The 19,835-nt window shown below is 39.6% G+C and overlaps 1 protein-coding gene across 8 annotated transcripts in view; it reads left to right on the top strand.

Annotated features, from left to right (window-relative positions):
• Nucleotides 1-19,835, top strand: part of KANSL1L (KAT8 regulatory NSL complex subunit 1 like) — a 63,772-nt gene that overhangs the window by 4,134 nt on the left and 39,803 nt on the right. For 5 of the 8 annotated variants that reach the window (XR_005953209.1, XM_041411666.1, XM_041411671.1 and 2 more), the window contains exons 2-3: nucleotides 1,795-2,900; nucleotides 17,336-17,477. Coding sequence is in view for 7 of the 8 variants with exons in the window: in XM_041411666.1 (XP_041267600.1) it covers nucleotides 1,825-2,900; nucleotides 17,336-17,477 (1,218 nt within the window). In the remaining variant the exon portion in view is untranslated. The remainder of the gene's footprint in view (nucleotides 1-1,794; nucleotides 2,901-17,335; nucleotides 17,478-19,835) is intronic. The other 3 variants (XM_041411670.1, XM_041411669.1, XM_041411668.1) reach the window with 2 other exon arrangements.

Consider the following 19,835-nt stretch of genomic DNA (forward strand, 5'->3'; position numbering starts at 1 on the left):
CTCACATTAACCCCACAGAGGAACTGTTCTGTTCTCTCCCCTGACATTTTAGCCATGCACGGTTGCTCTGATTGCTATAGTTATTTGCCGTTATGTTAGGGCCAGGGAGGCATTGGTGTCTGAATTCACCCTCCTTTGGATTCACAAATTTGCAGGCCTGCTGGCTTTTACAAGAGGAAAGGCACGAGTCAGCCAGGTGCTGAGAGCATTGCTGAGTCACCAGTGCCTTTAGGATTTGGGTCTCCAGCTCTCAACAGTGCATTCCCCTGTCTGATCCCAGAATGGGGTTCTTTCTGAACAGCTCTCCACTGGGAGGACTTTGTGCTGGGCTCCTCTTAAGACTGAAGTTATCGGTTTATTTATAAAGGTTAAAATCCTGGGGATTTTAATGGCATCATTTATGATTAGCAGTAGGACCACCAAACCTGGTGCCAGTGATGCTAGGAGGGTGGTGAAAACCTTATGGATGAAGTGCACATGAGCAATGAAAGGTGAATAAAGCATACAGAGAGTGGTAAGGCAGTACTGGAGCGTGTGGCTCTCTGTGTTTTCCTTCATGTTTTGAGGGTTAAGGAGCAAGTATCCAAACTGGTATTTCTCAGCTCCCTAGGTTTCCACATCTCACTTGAATGTTTGCACCTTCAGTATAAAAAACCTGTAGTTATAAACAAGCTAAGGCTTCAGACAGATCTTTTCTTAAGATCCATATGTGGTAGTCTCAGAATCATTGACCCCTTATGGGATGTGTGCATTGAAAGTTGCTGAGCTAGGGAGTTGCTGTGGAGATCAAGGAAACTGGAGACACGAAAAGGAGGGCAGTGGAAGTGCTGCTCAACTAGTACACAGTTCAACAGAATTTACTGTGGCATTGCTGTGCTGCACTCACTTTTGCTACTGCTCATATGGTTTCTGATTTTGTCTCTAGCTTCTTAATGAAGGGCTGACAGGAACTTACCTTTCAGGCTTCTGCAGGCCATGTTCATTTAGATCATTCATTGGGTTTATTTAACCATCTCCTAAACAAAGCTGTAAGTACTGTGCGAGTGATTCCTGCGTGGAGTAGATACAGTATGACATAGCTGCTGACAAGAAGGGGTGAAGGTTGACATTGGTCTTTTGATCCCAAAGTCTGGGAGCCCTATGTTTATTGGCAAGCCACAAGCAAAAGGATTTGTCAAGGAGAACTGTCATTTCTCAATTTGTTATGAAAAATAATCTGTATTATTACACAGACAGTGCCTGATGAGTAGAGTGGTATTCAAAGGCACAGGAAAGAATTCTTTTTTGGTAGGAAACTTCAGAACATAGAGGTTTCTATTTTGAAGGCATTAGCCTTGTTGATTGGTTTCTAATGTGTATTTATAAGAATACATAATAATTAATCAAATGCTTTCTTTATATAGATTTACAGTAAATATGTTTCTCACAATAGTGCCAGTCACATTGCTCAAGGACATGTTTTTCAGTTTAGGCAAGGTTAGATGTCAGACCTGAACTTTTTGGTTCTTATTTCTCAGACTGATAGAATCAAAAATGAAATGAGGTATGAACAGTTATTCCCCTGAGATGTAAAGGCTTTCATTGCACATGGAACAGCCTCTGAATGAAATAAAGAAAAAACAGAAAGGGTGTTCTTGTTTGACTTGGGAGGTAACATAGTCTGTGTTCTTTAGATAACGTCCTTTTTTATGGAATTTTTGAATGATGTTGAGAGAATGAAATGTCTAACAGAGTTGTTGTGTTTGTACTGTGTCATGAAAATGAGAAAATTTACATGGCCCATGTTATTTTCAGGTTTGCTGTAAACTACCTACCGTAGCTATAATGACACCAGCTCTCAGAGAGGCAACAACAAAAGGTCATGGTATCCACTTGTCACCTTCTTTGTCCTCTAGAGCTATGGAGTCTGATACAGCTTTGTGCATGGAAAATTCCAGAGCAGTGGAAGAGAAGATAAAAGAGGACTCCATCGCACGGATTACTTGCTCAGTCCTGGGGTTCCCCACTGCTGAGCCCAGCCTCAGGAATGATATCTTCAGTGTGCAGCATTTTGGTTCCCCACCATCCTCCAAGTGCTATCAGTCTGTCTTGTTAATGAGTACAAATTCTGCGTTTAACAACAAAACTGGTAAGCAAACGAAAGCAGGAGAGCCCGGCTGCTCCAAGATGAGAAAGTCATTACATAATGGGGCTGACACATCATTTGGTCATATTAGTCATTCAGAACCCGAGCAACAGGTCAAAGGGGCAGTGTTTTCAGAGACCACATCTCCAAACTTAGCAGGAATGCAGAGACTTTCAGGTTCAAGTGTAACTGAATCCAGTAATGCAGAAGAAATGCAACTTTTAAATGGTAAATGGTACAAGAAGAATGGGGTTTTGGGTAGGGCTTTGGAAGTCTGCACTGAAACAATAAAAGGGGATTTATTACACCAAATTCTTCGCGGGCCTTCAGAAGGGATTTTGAGCTGCACCCAGGAGGAGGTGTGTGCTCGCTTACTCCAGTGTGTCACTAAGCAACAAATGGAAATCGGTCGCGCCAAAAGAACTCAGAAGCGTTTACAAATGCTCCTGGCAAAGCATGTTATCAAACACTGTGATCAGCAGCTGAAATGCTTTGTGAAACATCAGCTTCAGAGAATGAAGGTTTTCCATGAGCCAGCTCGATTTTTGAGCAATAGCTCCCTCAGATGCACTGAAGGTTGGCCGGAAAACAACACAACTCCTTCGGAGAGTAGTTTGAGTGTGGATGTACAGAACGGAGTTAGCGTCGCACCAGGTGAAATCCGTGGCTTTGCACTTTCTACTGGAGGGCTGCTGTCTCGTGTGGAGAAGGACCTGGACTCTGATGCAACGTGTAGCAGCTCAGATGAAGATGGTGAGGAACAGACTGTGGAAGCGTAAGTGTTAAATTCCTGCTTAGACTCATGTGCTGCTTTTTACTTAGAAATTAGGATGGAAGGGTCTAGACCTACAGGTTCCATCTTGCGTGAGTGTCCTCACTCAATAGATAGTCTTACTGAAATCAGCAAGACTGCCAGTGTGAGCTGCGTTTGGCAGAAAGTAAGAACTTCTCATTAATGCATTAAAGGAGCAGTTGCTTTACTGGATTGCAGAGAACTAGAGTTTGTACTGCACTCTCTCAATTTGCATTACATCAATACTGCTGATACTTGAATGGTGCTGTAAATCAAATAGTGATCGCTGTAAATACTTGGGGCCAGAATGAAAATAATTTTAATTTTACTCTGGAGTTATTAAGAGTAGGCAATATGAGGATCTTGAAATCCACTATGTTGTGATAAAAATTAAAAATTATCATCTGATGCAGGTATCAAGCCATCCAGTATTTGGTGATTGGTATATTGAAAAAGTTTGATTCTTTAAGTTTTAATTTTAAAAATATTAATTTACTTCCTGAAATCACTCTGCAGCTATGAATGTAGCTAAGAATGGAGTTTTTATTATTGCTGGTATCTTTTTTCAGGATGAACCAGAGGGGAATTCATATCATTAACTAGTAGTGTGTTAAGTTGGCAGGAATCCTGTCAATACAAATTACAAATCAGTGGTGGGTAAGAGGAGATAGAAAAATTGCTTTCTGATGATGGTATAACCTTTTTTCTTTTTATTTTTTTAACCTCTACCTTGCTACACTGTTAACACAATCTCTTCAGCCAAGAAATTTTAGAAAGCAGTGAAAAGACAGCTGCTTTCCTCTTTCCAAAGCTGGAGAGATGAGCATGTCTTAAGGTTTGTTGGGATATAATAGTCAGAACTGTGATGCACAGAAGAGAGCTGCACACAAATGCAGCAGCTTGGTGGGGAACTTCATGATACCCACGTTTCTCATGGGTTCTTATAGATAGTCAGGACAGGGTTTGTGTTTACTGGTCTTTCTTTATACCCACTGCTGTCAGAAAGTGTCTAGAAAAAAATAAATTAAAAAATACTTAAAAACACTTACTTCCCATTCTGCTTCCTGAAAAGCATAATGCTCAGAAGAAATCAAGTAAGCTTCTGAAACTGGAAGACCTTTGCCCTGTTACATATTTATAGTTTCAGTCCAGCAAGGCTGTATCAAATCTCTGCTGTGTTTTGCTAAGCTCTGTAGGTCTGAAAAACAGAGGAGAAAATGTTTTCATTTTCTTTTACGTATTGTCAGAATGGTAAATACTGTGCTGAAGTCCAGCCAAAACATAATGACTTGCCAACTAAGTTAGAAACACCTTAAATATTTGAGTTTGCAAAATAATTATTCTTTTGAAATATTTTAATAAAAAACATCATTTGGGCTCTCCCCAGCATAGGAGAATCCACATTCTTGATACACTTGAACTTCTAAGTAATAGCTCTGCCTCTAGGATTCTTATCTTGTGATTACATGAACTGAAAAAGAAAACTCTTGAGAAATTCTTGGTTTTTGAACGGTAATGGATAATGTAAAACTTGGACCAAAGTTTTGTGTGATGGTTTCCTTTTCTCTTCCTGCCAGGGACACTCGAATTTCTAACTCTCCCTGCCAGTCCTTTTATTCCTTCTTGTGGCTTTTAGCAGTTATCTTTCCACTTAAAGCTCACTCAGTTTACTTTGTTGCACTGATGAAAAAATCCACAGAGGATTATGAAGTGCAAACCCATCACCTTTGGCTCAGGAAATCCCGGAGCTGCTATTGCTGGGAGCTGAAGGAATGTTCATATTGCTGGAGAGGCAGTGCTCCCTCCATGCCTGCTGCACTGGTGTAACATTGTTATCTCAGCTCTTGCTGGGAGGCAAGAGAACTGGGTAAGATGATCTGGTCTCTGACTCAGTGTGGCCCTTTATTTTGGGTTGTTTATTCTTCTCCCTTTCTTTGTGTTCTTACTGATGAGCAGTTGTTCAGCAGCAGTGGCCTTGCTACATTGGCAGGGGAGGAATCACCGGTGTTTGAGGTGTGCTGCTGGGCCAGCAAGCTCCGAGTACTGCCTGGTTTAAGCAAAAGACTTGTCTGTGTGCCTAGGCTGAGGCAATGCTCGAATTAACATGCAGGGGGGACAGGCTGTCTCTTATTTGAATTTATCATCAGCTCAGAATGTTTTTCTTCATTTCTCCAAGCTTCCTGAGATTTGCCTTTGTGGCTAAAATGCTGCCCTTTTTCTTGGAGGTAACAAAGGTAAATAAGTTATTCACCAGTTCAGCTGGTGAGAATTCCTGTTTCCTTGCCACTGTAAGGCCTTCTGGACTGCCTTTCATCTGGACAAAAGAAGCAAAGTTAGTATCCATTTTTATTTCTGCTGAGTGGATTTACATGCTTTGAATTGCCTTTCTCTCCTTGGGAATTGGCTATAAGTGCTTTCCAAAAGCAATGGGATCATGTAGGTGAGACAATACTCATTTCCTCACCTGTATGGAAATTTTTGTTCTTCATATGATGGCTTTTAGTCTGAATTTCTCTGTGATAATCTTCATAATATTTAACTGTAGTTACTGTAAGGTTCAGATGATGTAGTGATGAATGGAAAGAATGTTTTGGTTCTGCCCATATCTCAGTGTACTGATTACAATTAATTTGAGAATATAATCATGCTGGTGACTGATCATTGTTGTGACTGTGGTGTTTCTCGTTCTTTTTGTGGGGGGAGGAGGTATCAATCCAATGTGCAAGGCATGCAGTTACCATGTCTACCTGAGAACAGTCTGTTTCCCATCAGGAGGGAGAAGTTGATTCCAGCCCCATTCCTCGTGCTACGTAACAAACCTGGAGTTATTTTTAGCATTTTGAACCTGTTCATTCTCATTATCCTGAAAAGAGTTTTTCCCAATGAGTATTGACATAAGCTCTTCTGAGCTGTATCTCGGTGCTTTGTGGCTCAAGTAAGATTGTCTTTATCCATCTATTTCAATACCTTTGTTGTTCAGTTGCAAATAGCTGTTGTGAGATATTTAAACCATTGTCCCTGCATTACATAGATTCTGTCCTCAGGACAAGAGAGATCCTTGGTCTGCTGGTGAAAGCAGTTCACAGTACTTAACAAACTTCTCTAGTTCCTAGAGTAATTGGAAAGGCTCATCTCATTTCAAGAGTTTAATCAAAACGTGTTTTATTCTTTCAAGAGTCTATTAAAAAGAAATATGAAAAAACAATTGGCTGTCTTCAGGAACTTTGTAATTGTGCTGCTACTGTCAGCTCATGAATGTCTTTAACCTGATAGTTTTCATAGCACCACATTTCCAGCAATAATTTTTGGTGTATTTTAGGACATTCCATCCTTTGGGCATAGGAAATTCTCTCAGGGGATGTGGTAAATCTTCTCTGTAGTTTCTCAAAGGCAGTTTTTAGGTGCTGGCTCACTGTTAGGTGTTAGAAACCAGAGGAGACAGAGTTCCCAAGGAAGGCAACACAAAGCTGACCATGAGTAATTCCTTTAGGGGTTCCTAACTAGCACTTGATTTGCAACATCGACAGCATTTCACCAGCTGAATTTACTTGAAACTTGTTGATCTTTGTGGTTCATGAAGATGAAAGATTATACATAGAAATGGTCATAGATTTCAAACAAGGTGAATTGGCTGATGATGTGAGCTCAAAGGTTTTTCAGTAATACAGCTGCGCTCTGGCAGCAGTGTGTATCCCGCTAGGCTTTAACTCCTCATTCTTATTGATGTATTTTGTGTCTATTCCTGATGTAGTAGGAAATACAATGTACCACAGAGAACTCTGATGCTCAGGTAGTCTTTTGGGAAACCTTTAAAGTTGCAGAGTAGAGAGTTTTGCTTCTGTGTACACTTCATGTGTGATCTTCCAGAATCAAAAGCTACATCACTGTGGTTCTTTGAAGAAACAGCTGCTCACTCCATCAAACAGTAGTACATGCATCTAATCAATTAGACAGAAAACCTGCTTGCAGTAGATTTTTTCTGCAAAATAAGTAGCTCTTCCTACTCATGACAAATCCTGTGCCTTGTTTTCCCAGTTCTCCTTTCCCTATCCGAATGCAATCCTTTTGCATGGTTTGGTGGGATTTTCCCTCTGAAATGTTTTCATGCCTTTCCTTCTGATTTCTGAAAGACATGTTTTACTGATTATCCTCCAGCAACCTCAAGCTTGACGAAGAGGCACTGTTAAATTTTTCCATGCCCACAGGATTTGTTGTGCCTGGAAACTTTTATAATGAATGTGAAGAGATAGTAAATCATTCTTTTTTTTTTTTTTTTTCTCCTTTATTTTTCCCCCCTTAGATTGCTAGTTGGAAAGAGAAGATGGGAAACCTGCTTTTAGTACAAACATGTGATGGGGAGGGGAGCAGAGAAAATACAGGAAGGAAGAAAACATTATGACTAGTATCTCCAGATCTAATCTGTTTGTTCTAGATGATTTTCCACTTTTCCTAGCATTTTTTCTTGTGGCTAACTGAGCAACATCAATGCAGTTCTGCAGGCCTGGCTATACATGGCACTGCTTAAGGGACAGGGTTTATTGGAAGTCTTGGAGCCATGTTATAAAGGGAGGCTGTTTGTTTTTGCAAGTTCAGGTCCTAATTTTCCACACTGAGCTGTAATTTCACTTCATGCCTGATATGAGAACTGAATTATGAGTTTGGGAAGGGGAGGAAGAGAGTCTGCCGGGACAAAATGCTGCTCTTAGGCACAAACCCCCACTTGTTTCTGGTTTTAACACCTTTTCAGTTTATAAGTCCAGGAAATGTTTTATTTGCATAGAAGATTAATATGAGGACTTTTGAATAAGTATAAATTAATTGGTGCAAATAATACCCTCATTTAAGAATGTTTTGTATGTTGCTCTTTTTCAAGAGTTCCATTTCCTCAATTCTTGGCTCCTATCCCTAGGATGTGAGAGGAGAATGGAAGAAAAGATAGCTTTATATTACCTTCTGGTTTAACTCTCAGGATACATATATTATCTCAGAATATATTTAACCTCACTTCGTTGGGTTTCCATGAGATGAATTAATAACTTCTTCAGGGTCCCACATGCATTTATTGTTTTGCCTTAGAGATGTCACGTGCAGCAATAAAAACTTGCTGTTGAGCAGGACTTTGCTCTCACAATACCCCTGTGAGTGGGGATCCTGATTTCTAACCTGTAATTACATTAATATTTTTTGCAGCTGCTGAAGGCAGACTGAAAGGTTTCAGTGAAAGGCAGAAGATTTGACAGGTTTTAACCTGCAAGGAAAACTTGGAGCTGGGAATCTCAAATCTTTTAAGTTAGATGGGTGTTGAATTCATATTAAATAAAAACTTGGCATTACTCTTCTTAATAACTTCTTAATACACAGTCAAGATAGTGTAGTAAAATAGCAAATCTAATAAGCAGGCACATGTGTGTGCATATATAACCTTGTATGCTTAATTAAATTGGAGACCAGAAGTATTTGGTGCTTGATGTCAAGTGCTGATTAATCAGTGTTTCATGGCTAGCTTTTTTCTTTCACTAAGCTGAGAAATGTGTTTGTTTTAATCAAAATACTTGCTTATAAACAACAATGAACTGTCTTTATAACTTCTTGTAAAGCAAGGGCAGTGTTATTTTGGTGTATAGCTAACACTGATTTAGTGAGGATCTACTTCAAAGGGATACACCCAGTGCCTTTGAAAATCAGCATACATGGGCCCCTGATACAGGAAATAATTTAAGTGCTTTCCTTTTCACATGAAGTAAAAAGTGTGCATAAAGACTTCCCAAAATAGGAATGCTCTCCTGTAACAGGGTTTCATTCATACTGCTAAATATGGGTTAGGAATGTGATGTTAGATGTTGGATTTAAATATATTGACCTGTGCTCTTTTTTTACTGAAACAGCTGTAAATTATTTTATTCTCGTCCACACACTTTGCCTAGCTCTTGTGAGTTAAAAGAAGTTTTCTGTTGGGGAATTTCAATCAATTCAATTTTCAGTTAGCAAACTTCTAGTTACTGATTCTGCTGTTGGAAAAACAAATAAACCTGAAGGTCCATGTTTGAATATGTGTAATATAAACTCCCTTTTTTCCCAGCCCATGGGATAGACTGAGGAGCAGAAAAACTCAGTGAAATTCAATCCCAGACTCCTACAAAACCCCCAAATTCCAAACTGTTCAAACATATATTAAATTACGTTTCGCAGCCCTTGCTGAATGTAGGGACATGGACATCAGTGTGTGGTGGTGTCTTTGCTGCTGCTCCTGCTCTGTCTCACCTGATTTCTGTCCTGGACTTCCCCACCTAGCACAGCCCCTCCTGTACTGCTGGCCTGGAACCCCTCTGCTACCAAAAGCCTGCTGCTGATTTCCAGTGATTTTTTCATCTAGCATGAGCCTTCCAGGTTCAACGGTTTATTGTCCAAAATGTCTCAAAAAGAATATGGTTCTTACAGATTTTACATTGGAATCTGATACTGTATATACATACATGCATATATATATACACCAACTTATAGGATGGAATTAGAGCTTACATGAATAACATACCCATCTTTTCCTTGTAGAATATACATACAAATTTTGGAATAAACTTCAGTGGCTGGACAGCATTGATATGCTGCTTTTGTGCTGTCATAATGTTCCATTTGCACAGATCTTGAAAGGAGTGTATTTTGTAAGTTTTGCCTTATTTTATGTTGAGCACGGGTTACAGATGTAGCACTACTTGGTTTCTTTTTGAAGGGCAGTTGTGTAATACTTAGAGAGCATTTCTAGACCTGTGTTCCTGGTGTTTTGTTGTTAAATCTATTGATGTTGTGCCGTTTCAAAGGCAAGAAAAGAAGCTCGTTTCTAGGCAGCCCTGCTGTTCTTGAAGTTTCTTTCTCTGCATTTTAGCACTACCTGCTTCTCTGCTTCATGTTGAACTGATGGACAGCATGTTGGTGTGCTGGAGCAGAAAAAGAACGTAAAAATTAATATTACAATATTTTTAACAAAAGCCATTGGCAGATACTCAATTTACAGCATGTTGGATTGGTTTTTTTTTTATTTTATTAAGAGGAAATGCTGCTGGTTGTTTACCTTTTGCAGGTTTTTCTTTCTGGGCAGTTAATATTGTGGCTGACTCCACCTTCACTAACCCATTTGGCCTTTTATAATTAACTCAGCTCTAAAGAACTATGTAAACAGAGCTGGAGGTGAAGAGCACCTACCAGCTTGTGAAGCCAGCCATTGGAACGATTCAGCACTCTTAAGCAATCCTTTAAGAAGCTGCATTTTTAATTTATTCCGTCCCCAAATTGAGTTAACAATTCAGTGCATGTGTAACAGTTCAGTGTCTAATATAAAACAGCAGCAGTAGTGTGATCCTGTGCAGGAACCCTGTAGCTGTCTGTGACATCTCATCAGCTTGGAAGATGTGATTTCCCTGTCACATAGGGAGCATATATAGTGCACCAGTGAAATTCTTCTGAAATCTCTCCCTTTCTAGGGTATCTAAGCACAGAGACTTTCACTTTTCATATTTTCAGCCTTTTTTTTTTCTGAATATTGATTTTTGTCTTTTATCCTTCCCACTCTCCCTTCTCATTTTGTGGAAGATGTAAAAATTTTATTCCGTTGCTGGTTAATTCCTTGCTACCTAATTTTTTTCCCCCATAAATTTTCTCTTCAAGAGAAAAATCACAGCTATGGTTAATAATTTCAGGTGTTACTGCATCAATTCCTCAGGTCTGATGGCGTAGCAGAAGTGTTCAGCTGGGTACAGGTTTTTTGTTTGGGAAGATAAGATGTGTGTTATGTGTTGGTATCAACGTGAACTATTGGATGCAATTCTGAAAATACTGAACAGCCTCAGTGTGTCAGAGATGGTGGAACCAGGCATGCATGCCAGAAATTGTAAATGTAATAAGCCGTTGCTGATGTCTGTAGATGATAGGGAGGACTATAACCCATGTTTTGGGAAGCTGTGTAGTGTTTCAGAGGAAAATGTCTGCCAGGTGAAAATTCCTGTTAAACACCAAAGAAGGTAGCAACCTGGTAGGATCCAGAAGAATGACCTAGCTGCAGATCTTCACGGAGATTGCAAGCTAATTTTGAGCACCAGAGAAATTCCCTTGATTGATTTTTTGGAATAGGAGTGGGGTGGGGAGTACGTAGCTTGGTTTGGTGTTGGTTATTCCAAAACAGCAGCACACTGCTCCTGGATAATTGTGCAAAGGCCGGGAGTGAACTGCCACTGTAAATAGTGGTTTATTGTGTAATGTTGATGGACCAAAATCGCTACAGTTTGGTTTTAATCTTTTTTGTACTCAGGAATGCATAGAAGAGATTGCATTCATAAAACAGCACACACTGGTTTTTTGAGTTATGTGGTTATTAGGGGTTTAACAGTTAACTGATCCAGGGGAATTAATGCTTCAACAGCAACTGAAGTCAGTTCATTCTGAAAACAAACATTATGTAGGTGTTCTGGAAGAATTAGTCCTTGAGAGAGCATTTACGGGTCATTTAATAGTTGGACGTATTTGTTCAGCTATTACAAGTGTTGGAGGTTTTGGTTGGGAGTGGGCAGACACTTTTATCTCATGACTGAAATCTAGATAAGGTTATCTAAAATACAAGCATCTCTGAATTCACCTAATTTGAATATTTTATATAATCTAGTCTTCGTAGGTAATGTCTTATTTACTGTCAGTGTCTGCAGAGAGAAGAAAAATGGATGTGTTCAATTTCTCCACCATGCTGAGCAAAGATGTCAGAAGCCCTGGGCCCACATTAGTGGCTTGCAAGAAAATATTTGTATTCAGGAGAGTTGTTTTTGGGCGTTGCCATGTGTAGTCATAGAGCTGAGTGTAATGGTGGTGAAAAATTAGGGGCACCTGAGGAAGTTCACAGCTTGTCAGCTTCAGTCCTGTAGTGGGACCCCCACCACACTAGTGTGCTGTGGGGCATTTGTGATAGAGTGCTGTGTGGAGAATATTTTGTATTTTTGTACAACAGGGTGAGCTTCCCAAGAGAATTGTGGGATGAGTGATTTTTTCCCAATGTTTCCTGAAGTTTATGGTGAGTCATATGATGTCTGGATGGAACTTAAGACTGAAGAACCTCCTGATTTCTTCTTGCTTTTCAGTTTCTGGAGATCAGTCCTTCATAAAAACAAACTTCTGCCATTGTTTCCAGTGACTCCCACTAAGGAGGATGATCAGCTCTTTGTCCTGAGGGTAGAGTCACTCTGATTTATGAGCTGCTTCTTGCTCCCAAATACTTCACTGTTATGTGATTGGCAATAGGCTTCTGTTAGCCCAGGTGTTCCCAGTGTGAGGAGATGAACCAGCAGAGATGGTAGAGATCACTTTAGCGATATCATCTGAAAACTGGGTGCCAGAACAACGTGGATTAAACCAAAGGGAACATCACCTAGCAGAAAGAGCAAAATACCCCACGCTGAGACTGAGCGGAAATGGTAGGAGGGGATGTCAGGAACAACTGCCCTTCTTATGTTTAATGAAGAATTTTGTAATTTGAGGGGGTTTTCCCACCCACATCATGTGAGTACCTTGGTCTCTGGCTTGTATTCATTTAAGAGTATTGTTACTTGAAAATGTTGGTGTCTTTAAAGCCTTTTTGAAAGGTGTTATGGGTTGTGACACGGTTTTTTGAGTTTTGATGTGGGTCTGTTGTAGGCATGCTCCTTTCCTGTTTAGCAGGAAGCATCCTGTCGTTGTCCCTGCAGACGTGCCATGGCAGGGCATGGTACTTCTCACTGGGAGTTACAAGGGTGGAAGGCTTTAGTTTGCTTTAATTTTCAGCATATGAGATTACTTGTGGAGAAGCTTGCCATGGTCACAGGGCTGCACACTCTAAAATACTTTCCTGTGCTTATCATACCTGCTTGAACCAACCTTCCTGGATACTTACTGTCAACCGCAGGTTCTGTGTGTTTTGTGCATTTTAAATACCACTGTGTTTCTCCATCATTTATTAGCAGTTTTCAAGCTTATTGTTTGCTTATAAAAATAAAATATGCCTCTAAGGTTTAAATTCCACCTCTTCTTGTCTCCTGTAACCAAAAAAACCCCAAACCCACGCACAAACCCCAACCAGCAGTGTGTGTAGCACAGCAATTTCATCTTGGTTAGCTGCTCCTTTTTTTCTCAGCTAGGTTGCTTGCATTTGTTTTTTGGGACAAGCTGATCTTAGCTATTGGGAAAACATAAATCTCACCTGAAACCCAATGGAGGCACTGGAAGTACTTCTGCGAGTCCTGTTGCGTTCTGCACTGTTGATTTGGTTATGTAAAAACATGGTTTGTTCTCAGTGCTTCTCTTTGAGGGAAGGTGAGAGTGCTAAGGGGTTCATGTGTGCATTCTCTCCTTAGGTCATGGCTGAAACCTCCTTCAGTTCCAGCAGCAGCACCAACTGTAATAGCATTTCTTAGTGCTCTTTGCTTGCCTCTTCAGCCTCAGCAGAAGCAAGCAGCATGAAATACTTATACTGCCTCTGCTGTTGCTGATGATCCCCAGCTGAACTCTTTCCCATACTTTGGGATGCCCTGTACAGCCTGAATGTCTGCTTCCAGCTGTCTTTTTGATCATACTTTGTTTGCATTTGTCTTCTGCTCGTTGTGCCGTGTTTATTCTGCTGCATTTCTTTTCTTTCCTTCTATGTTGTGCAGGATCGACTTGCAGTCCAACAAAAACAGAAATGCAGGCGGATATTTTGCATGGAAACAAGTTGCCCCTGATGCAATTCCAGCATGTTTTCTTAGGGCAATTTAAATGAGATGTTTTATTGATACAAAATCAGTATTGCTGTGTTCTCTTCCAACTCTGATAGTCCTGGATCAATGTAGGAGGTCAGCTGCAGATTTAGAGTCTTTGCAAGAGCAGTAAGTTTATATGCAAATGTAATATTCCACTGTACTACAGTACTGAACATGAGAAACTTCACATGAGATAGTGTAACATGGTTTATACTGAGTTGCTAGCAGAAGAAAGATTTTGGAATTCCTGTTGAGGATGTATGATCTTAGAGTCAAAAGCACAGAAACCAAGTAAAGATACTTTGCAGAGGGAGCACACAGGAAGTGGGACAGACAGAAACATCTTTTTTCTTGTCTCATTCCCAACAGAAAACAAGAGCAGGAGCTTCTACTTTAGCACCTGCTTCTGTCTTCCTCCTCCAGTGACAGGCCTGGTTATTTTTGTAACTGTGCTTGGTTTTTTGGGTTTTTTTTTTCTTCTCTGGGTTTGCAGAGTTAGTGCATTCTCTGAAACCACCTTGAAACAACTTCCTTTACTGAGCAAATGTTAAGCTTTACTGTCGAGCAGGAAGAGATTTACCCAGGTTTGGGGGTTGTTTCAGGGTTGGTTTGGATTTTTTTTTTGTTGCAGGTTGTCATTTGTCACTTGAGTGACTGTACTACTGTGTGTGCGAACACAAAGGAGTGTGAGGATAGCTCATAGTGATTCTATCTTCCTTAGGAGTTACAAGCTTTACTAAAAGATTTGTAGAGAAATAGGCTTAGAGGAAAAGATGGTTAAAAATATTGCAAGATCAAACAAGTAGGAGTGACAGGGATGGGAACAGAGTTCAGCAATGCTTGTGTCTCTTACCCTGTGTGCAATGCATCAAAACTGGGGAAGAGATCTAAACTTAAACTTGCTTCAGTCATGCTGCCCCTAAAATTAAAATTAACCAGGAGCAGCTCTCTAATCCATGTCTTTGAGCAAGCACTGGGGATGGGGCAGCCTGGAGAGACAGGGAAACTAAAATTGCTTCTTTGGCCTGAGCATAAAATGTTTGTGCTTAGTTTGGTGGAAACCTTTCCTTAGAGTGGGGCCCAAGGACTTTGTTACACAGTGTAATTAAATGCTGTTATTTAAATTATCTAATAGAATTTAAAGCCTTAAGAAATACTTGCATAGTGTTTTGGAATGAAGCAAAAATGCACTTAATATGTTTACCAGTGAATGCAATTAATTCAAGATTAAATACTGTGTCTAAGTGGAAAAAGAAATGCAACCATTTTTGAAAAATACCTTGTGATGTAACTCTGCAGAAGATTCTTGTTTATGTGTAAGACAGTAACATACAGAGGTTACAACATTGAACATTCCTTCTGCTGTCAGCTGTGGTTTGATATTTGCTGTGGGTTCCCTTCTGCCACACTGATTTCATGCAGTGTAGGTGACAAGGCCAGTTCTGGCCCTTTCCATTCTGCCTCTTGTTTCCCAGCTGTGTACAGGACGCCTTTTCTTCTCACTTCCTTCCCTCTCCTCCTCAGTCTGAGAGTAGCTCACCTTTTCCCCCACACTGTTGGATCTAGTTTGGGAGGTAAATCTGTTGGTGTGAATTGTTTCTTTCCACCTCTATTTTCTTTTTACAATGTGGGATTTCTTTGTTCATTTCCTCAGTTGCCTTTTTTGAAAGGAGCAGAAATACAACACCTCATTACTACACTTGGGTTTTTCTCCCTTATCTTCTTTATTCCTCTTTAACTTTTTTTTTGTTAAAATTATTAACTAAGGGATTTTTATAGACTCATTAAGCAGATCTTTCTTAGGAGTAGCTTTTTGCCAGACCAGGGTCCTGAGACAAGTCTTAACTATTCCAGCCACCATGCTTGTGTGAACACATTTAATTAAAAACTTGGAATTCAGATTGCCTCCCTTTCCCAGCAAAGTGTATTTTATGGTTTTCGGGAGCACAAACATGCAAAAGCTGTCAATCCCAGAGAAGTTCTTGTCAGGAAGACCTGGTTAAAGCATAACTAATTGGGACTTTTTGCTCTTTGCTGGCAATAATGGGAAGATAAAGAGAAATAAAAAAGAGGTCAGAAAAATAGATTTTCACAAGATGACTTCATATGCCTTTTTTTCTAGGAGAAAATTACTAGTAGAATATGTAAAATGCAAGTAATTTATTATCCTATATATTTACAGAGTTCTTTGAGTTTCTTTTTGATAGTAATCCAGATTTCTTCCTGGTAGTTTGTATTTAAATAGGATGCTTCAATCACCGTAATTTCATATGTTCATTTTTTTTCTGTGTACGAGAGAGTTTAAACTGGTGATAAATTATGTGGGAGGATAATTTATGTTAAAAAGGGAGAAGATTATGTATTTAGAGGTGACCTACCAGAGACTGTGTCTATCCTTAGTCTTTATAATAGCTAAACTAGACTGAAGGTTCTGAAACTTTGAGTTATGTTTTATAATATTAGCCTTGAAAATGTTAGGATTCTCAAATTTGATGATTTCCTACTCATGCATGTCTAGCATCTTCTGCTGTGTTATCTTCCTTTGTTGTTGAGATACTTGACACAAAATTCTGCATGAAACAATTACACCTGTATTATGTTCCTATGCCAGTTCATTTGGCATCTGCTATTTCTTGTCTCTTTTGTGATACTTCAGTGCTCTTCATTGCCTGGGGAGCAGCAGATGATGCATTCTGCATGTGCAAAAGTTACAGTGTCGTCAAGGATCTAGATCCAGCCATTATTCCAATAACTTGAGGAAAAGCACTTCTTTTCTACAAGTTTGATTTTTGTTCTTACAATTTTTTAAGTCACCTGTGGCAAACTGCTTGACACCTTCAGTAGGGAAAAAAACACCAGTTGCTTTCTGTAAATAAATGAACTCAGTTAATTGTAGGATAGTATTGGAAGTTACGTACTAAAACACTGCATTGTCTTGTCTGTGTTGCTTAGACTTATTGAATATTAAGATTGTTTGCATGGTATGGTTTCCTCACTCATTTGTTTAATATGGAAGTTGAGTAATGTTTGCTGATACCAGTGATGAATGTAGCATAATAAAATTAAGGTGTTCACAATGTCAAGTACCAGGAGGCGTATTTTTTTGTATTGCAAAAATCATCTATTTTAAACAGTAGTAAGAGTGATCTGACTAAACTAAACTGACACGGATATTTATAAAAAACTTGAAGAAAAGAAATTTAAACCACTTAGCTGGTTTTTGTTTGGGCAGTGACCTGATATATAGCTGGTCATTGCTGTATGATGTTTTATTAGATTCCAGTTGTTAGCAAACAATATTTGTGAAAGCTTGTGGGAGGAAGTATGGTGTAAGAGTTTGGATTCTTGCTGGTGGAGTTACTGGAATTCTTTACACATCTGTAATCAGCCTTAACTGATATAGTTTGGTAGTTTATCCAGCTCTGAGTTTTATAATCCAGAACAAAAAACTAGCTTAGTGTGGGAATAGCCAGTGAGCATGGACTGTACTGGTTTGGGCAAGTTCTGTTGCTACAGAAATTAGCTGATGTGAAACTGGATGGGTATAATCAGATATCTTCTGAAAGCAACTGAGATGCTTGCAACATGAGGCAGAGCAGCTGTCAAAAATGTTCTTGTGCAAATGTGGTTATCTTTATTTTTGGACTAACCAGCATTTTGTCTTCACAGCAGCTATACTTCTGAATGGAAGTGGCTTGCAGACAGAGCTAGAATTGGCAGCCGTTGGACATGGCTTCAAGCCCAGATTTCAGAACTAGAATACAAAATCCAACAACTAACTGACCTTCACAGGCAAATACGTGCCACCAAGGTATTGTCTGTAAGCTCGAAAATGGGCTTTTCAAATCATCTTTTGACAGTGTTTCTTGTAATATTTATGTATTTGGTTCCTTGTTGCTGTTCTTTTTTTTTTTTTTTTGCCCTACACTTCTTGTGTCTGTGCAGGCTGTCACCTGCAGAGCTTAATGGGAAAGACATCAGAAGCTAAAATACGGCACCAGTATAGGACTGTGATTTGGGAACTCTTACCTTTGTAACTGTATAGTGATTTTGTTAGTGGCTTTCAGGGGCCCAGCACACAGTGCTGTATTTATTACTGGTTTTTCCCCCTGCAGGAGAGGCGAGATTGCCTTTTCAGGTGGGATGGTCAGTTATTTGTTTTTGTGCTGTGGGCTTTCAGGGTGGGATTTTTGTTACTTGCAGTGCATGTTTATTCTGAGGATTAGATGGTTAATGTTTGTACAGCACTTTGAACAGGTCAAGGATTAATAATTACTAAAATTCCAGTGTGTGTAATTCATGTACTAGTTTTTGTAAATTGAGCTGCCTAGTCAGTGGGAAAGTGACATTCCTAAACCCTTAGTAATCTAGCTATCAGTTTAATGTGTTCCTCAGGTCATTCTGACATAGAAGCCAAACCTGTGTGAGGTGGTGTGATAGTGAGGGGTTTAGAGCAGGGCTCTTTGACTCTCCATCAGTGACCCTCATGTAGGTTCTCTGGTGTGTGTTGGGGTCAGATAAGCACAACTGAGAGGAGCAAGAAGATGCTTCAGAGTTTATGTGGTGGAATATGAGACTTAGAGGGAGTTTAAAAGGAGAGGAAAATCACCTCAGAGAGCATTTCCCTCTGAACAAATAAAGAAGAATTATTCCAGCTTCTCCTTTTTGCCCTCAGAGCCCTTCCTTTCATATCCAGCTTGTCCCCAGTCACGTTTTTCTTTACAAAGAAATGAAGAGCCTTTGTTTAAGAGTCTGTGTAAGAAAATTTTATATTTTGGTGAAGAGTGAGAATGCCCATTGTTTAGTGTTGTCCTAAATACCAGATACCTGCACACTCTTACACCCAAAAGCTGTCAGCCTTTATGATGCTGTAGGTCAGATGAGCTACAGAAGATTGAGAAATAAATATCAGAGGAATAAGAGGAAAAACATCATTTTAGTCATGCTTTTTCTTTAGGTGATATGTTAGTTTGGAGCCAAGTCATCTTCCTGGTGAAGATTTTTAGTGACATTCCTTTCTGAAACTCCCATGCCCATTTTACCAGCTGTGGTATTTAGTGTTTGGCACTGTGTCCCATAGTGAAGCAGGCACCTATTTTCTTCAGATGGGATTTTTTTTGTGCACATGTTTATAGTTCACCAGTGCAGCAACTACAGAAGGACATGTGGGCTGACAGAAGAGCTCTTTGTTTTCATTTAGTGGCTGCAAAGGAATTACACAATATCATTAGAATTTGTATGCTGTTTAATGGTTTCAGTGTTTTTCATGATCTTTGACTCTGGGAAAAAAAAAGTGATTCATAGCCAGGGAGCAACAATTTCAAGAAAAGGCCACTCCTTGAGCACCACAATGCAATAGGAAGGGACATGAGTAACTCGTGGGCTGTTTCCAGGCCTTCTACAGTGTGTCTTCTCCATCTCTACAGACACAGAAGTAGCACCTCTGGATCTTTGAGAGTCCTTTCATTAAAAAAAATCTATATCTGCAAAACAAAACAATTCCATTTGGGGAGGAAGACAATCATTGCCAAAACCTACTGATTGTAACCCATTTCTTGTAATATAGCCTGTATTGGTCTTCTAACTCTTTACTCTTGCTCTTTTGTTGTCTGCCTATTCCATCTGTCCTGTTCCATACACTCTGTCAATTTCCCTCTTCCTTTTCTTCTTTCTTCTTTCCATGCTTGGTAAACAAGTTTCTAAAACTTCAAAAAATAAAATTCCAGTGGAAGCATGTGTGTGTGTATGTCCCTCTTTTCAACACTTTTAATGTGTGTCTTCCCATTCCTCTGACCTCATAATTTTGGTTTTAGACTCTCTGTGGTCATGACCTACAATCCTTTTACTAAAAAGACCTAAAGATTCTAAGTGCTAAAGAAGTTTAAAGCTGTTGAAGTAGTTTGTATTCCTGTTACGGCACCCAAACATTAGTTCTCTACTTGAATTTCCTTGAATGTACTGCCCATAGCATGCTGCTGGTCTGGATCTGTGTCCATCTGCTGTAAATGAAAAAGTGCAGGTGATGATCTGTGTGGAAAATCCAGCACTGACTTGATGGACATTTAGAATCTCTGTGCCCTTTTTAGGCATTAAACCAAGTTTTCAAGCACCTTTGTTTATTTCTAGAGAATATCTTTATTCTCAGCTTTGAATTTATAATTCAAACAAC

The sequence above is a fragment of the Onychostruthus taczanowskii genome, unplaced genomic scaffold, assembly GCF_017590055.1.
Source record: "Onychostruthus taczanowskii isolate IOZ18803 unplaced genomic scaffold, ASM1759005v1 scaffold37, whole genome shotgun sequence".
NCBI lineage: Eukaryota > Metazoa > Chordata > Aves > Passeriformes > Passeridae > Onychostruthus > Onychostruthus taczanowskii.